Below are 2,508 nucleotides of genomic sequence, written 5' to 3' on the forward strand. Positions count from 1 at the left end.
TCTCTTAAGCTTACTGTTTTCTCAGACTCCGATTGGGGTGGGGTCCAATCAGGTGGCCGGTCTACTAGAGCATATGTTTTATATATGAATTCGATTTCCTCATCTTAACTTAACTTAGTATGTAATTCAGTACAATCTTACTTAGTTAGCTTTGAATTTAATCGGTTTGTAACCGAATATTAAACAATCCTAATCAAATAATCTATTTTGAAAACAACAGTTTATTCAAATAACTGCTTCTTTAATCTAACAAACTCTTAAGAATCAAATCAAAAGTAATTAACATAAAATTACTTATACCAACTAGAAGGCATATAAGTATGAACAGCATATCCAGTTTTCCAATTATTCAACTTAACAACTTGTTTCACAGCCCAAAACGAAACACCCATCACACCGATCATTGTCACTCTCTGCATCGCGGAATGCTTCATCTTAACAACGATTCGAGTCACCAACGACAACAACAACCCGACAACAGTGAACAGAAATCCAACACAGAAACCCTCTACACCAAACTGCATCCCATTGCCCTTGAAGAAAAAGACCTGTTTACTAGGTTGATTTCTGTCCGTTACAAACAATGGTATTTTGCGAATCAGTATGAACATAGATCCTGATACGCTTAAGAAATACACAAGCACTGTCCCGAAGATCCATACTCGTTTGTTGTGAAATATAGTTTCGCCTGCAAGTACCTTAGGGGTGTTCAATATTCGAATCAGATTAAAAAAACTAGAAATTTGATTCGAATCGAATTTAGATTCCAAGGTTCGAATTCGTTTTTCGATATTTCAAATTTGACTATCTGATTCCATTTTAGTTAGCAAATTAGAATCGAATGCGAATTTATAACTCTTTATTCAATTCAACTTCAAACAATGTATTTTGTTTTTGTTTATGTATATTTAGGGTCAGGATAACGTACAATAATCCTTAACGTACTTTAACATACGCGAATCATGCTCAAAGGCAAAATACTAAAACGCTCAGCCAAAAAACTAAAACGTTTAGCCAAAATATTAAAACGCTCAGCCAAAAATACTAAAACGCTCAGCCAAAAATACTAACATGCTCAAAACGGTTTTCGTGAAGAAAAGTAAAAATTGATCGATTAACGATCCAAAACTGTTTATTTTGGTGAACCAATGATTAATTGGATATGTATTGACGATTTCGAGATCTTGTGATGTGATTTCATGGATCGATTCCATGAATATAAGTATTCTTGTACCTAATGTACATTAAGCAATTATTGTATTCTATATTTTCTCTATCTATATATATACTAGGAAAAGTTAACGTACAAATTAAATTAGCGTGCTAACTCTGTGAATTAAGTATGTAATTATGCATACAAGTGTGTGGTTATGTAATTACATCGTAGTGTAATTAAACTATACTGCTATTACACTATGCCATAATTACAATATGTTGTATACAAAATTACACTACTTGATTTTAGCACGTTAATTTAATTTGTATTAATTGATCCAACCCCTGTAAGTATTTTAATTTGTATTTATAAAACCTTAGTTTTGAGTTTGCTGCAAATTGAATTAGTCGAATATATTTCAAATTAAAATCCAATATCAAAATTGTAAAATTCGATTAATTCAATTCAAATATTCGAAACTCGATTAGTTAAACAACTCTAAATTACCTTTTTCACAACGAACGGCATCCACATAAGAAAACCCCCAATCACAAGCCCTAATTGAGTTTTGGTAACAATCGGGGGACGATGGATCGCGCCTATTGAAATCCCGGTTCTGAGACCAATAAAATCCGCCATGGATTCAGCTATACCCGGGTAATCTCCAAGAACGATAGGTATCGAATCCAATTTCAAGTCCTTGGCATCAGGCGGAACAATGCGGATATCTGGTAAAGCACGAACACCGAACCGGATCAAATTGTGTTTGGATTCACCTAGCTCGATGTCGCAGAAGAAGATCTTGTGAAACAATGAGGTGTTCCGGTTGTTGATGATGAAAGATTTTGAAACTAAGGCGAATTCGGATTTGATTGTTTTGAGATTCGGTTCGGGTTGGTTGTGGAGCTTAACCGCGTCGAAGAAGATGATTAGGAAGGGTTTGGGGGTGGATTTGAGGACGCGGTTGATTAGGGTTTGGTTGAGGTGGATGATGCTGGATGGGGAGTGTGATCGTAGGGAGTGGAGGTCGGAGAAGATGGTATCGGCGGTGGAGGAGTGTGTGATGATGGTGAGGATTAGAATAAGTGGGATTAGTGTTGGTTTTGTGGAGATTGCCATGGTTTGGATCATGTTGTTTGTTGTGGAGTTTGAAGAAGATGATGGTACGTTAGTTTGCATGGTTATGGGGTGCTCACTTGTGTTTAACTGTTAACGAATCGTGTGTTGCCACGTGTCGAAATTTTATGTTATACAGTGTTTTTAAATAAAATGTAAAATTGATTTGGTAAAAGTATAAACATCGATCACACCGAATGTCATGTCCTCCAATTTAAGATTTGTGTGTACGTGTG

At 35.6% G+C, this 2,508-nt stretch overlaps 1 protein-coding gene across 1 annotated transcript; it reads right to left on the reverse strand.

Moving 5' to 3' along the window:
• Positions 1-290: 290 nt before the first annotated feature.
• On the reverse strand, positions 291-2,275 carry LOC143596667 (putative dolichyl-diphosphooligosaccharide--protein glycosyltransferase subunit 3B). Its single transcript, XM_077075379.1, has 2 exons — positions 1,664-2,275; positions 291-548 (listed from the first exon to the last, which is right to left on the reverse strand). Exons 1-2 carry the CDS (start codon positions 2,273-2,275, stop codon positions 291-293), a joined length of 870 nt encoding a protein of 289 aa, XP_076931494.1.
• Between the last annotated feature and the right edge of the window lie 233 nt (positions 2,276-2,508).

The sequence above is a fragment of the Bidens hawaiensis genome, unplaced genomic scaffold (genome assembly GCF_021521415.1).
Source record: "Bidens hawaiensis isolate Kalapana, Puna unplaced genomic scaffold, B.hawaiensis_p1.1 tig00046834_1, whole genome shotgun sequence".
NCBI classification, from domain to species: domain Eukaryota; kingdom Viridiplantae; phylum Streptophyta; class Magnoliopsida; order Asterales; family Asteraceae; genus Bidens; species Bidens hawaiensis.

Coding starts and splice junctions, on each gene's coding strand:
- LOC143596667 (XM_077075379.1), bottom strand. CDS start 2,275: ATGGCAATCTCCACAAAACCAACACTAATCCCACTTATTCTAATCCTC. Junction 549..1,663: donor TGCCGTTCGTTGTGAAAAAG/GTAATTTAGAGT, acceptor CCTAGTAAACAG/GTCTTTTTCTTCAAGGGCAA.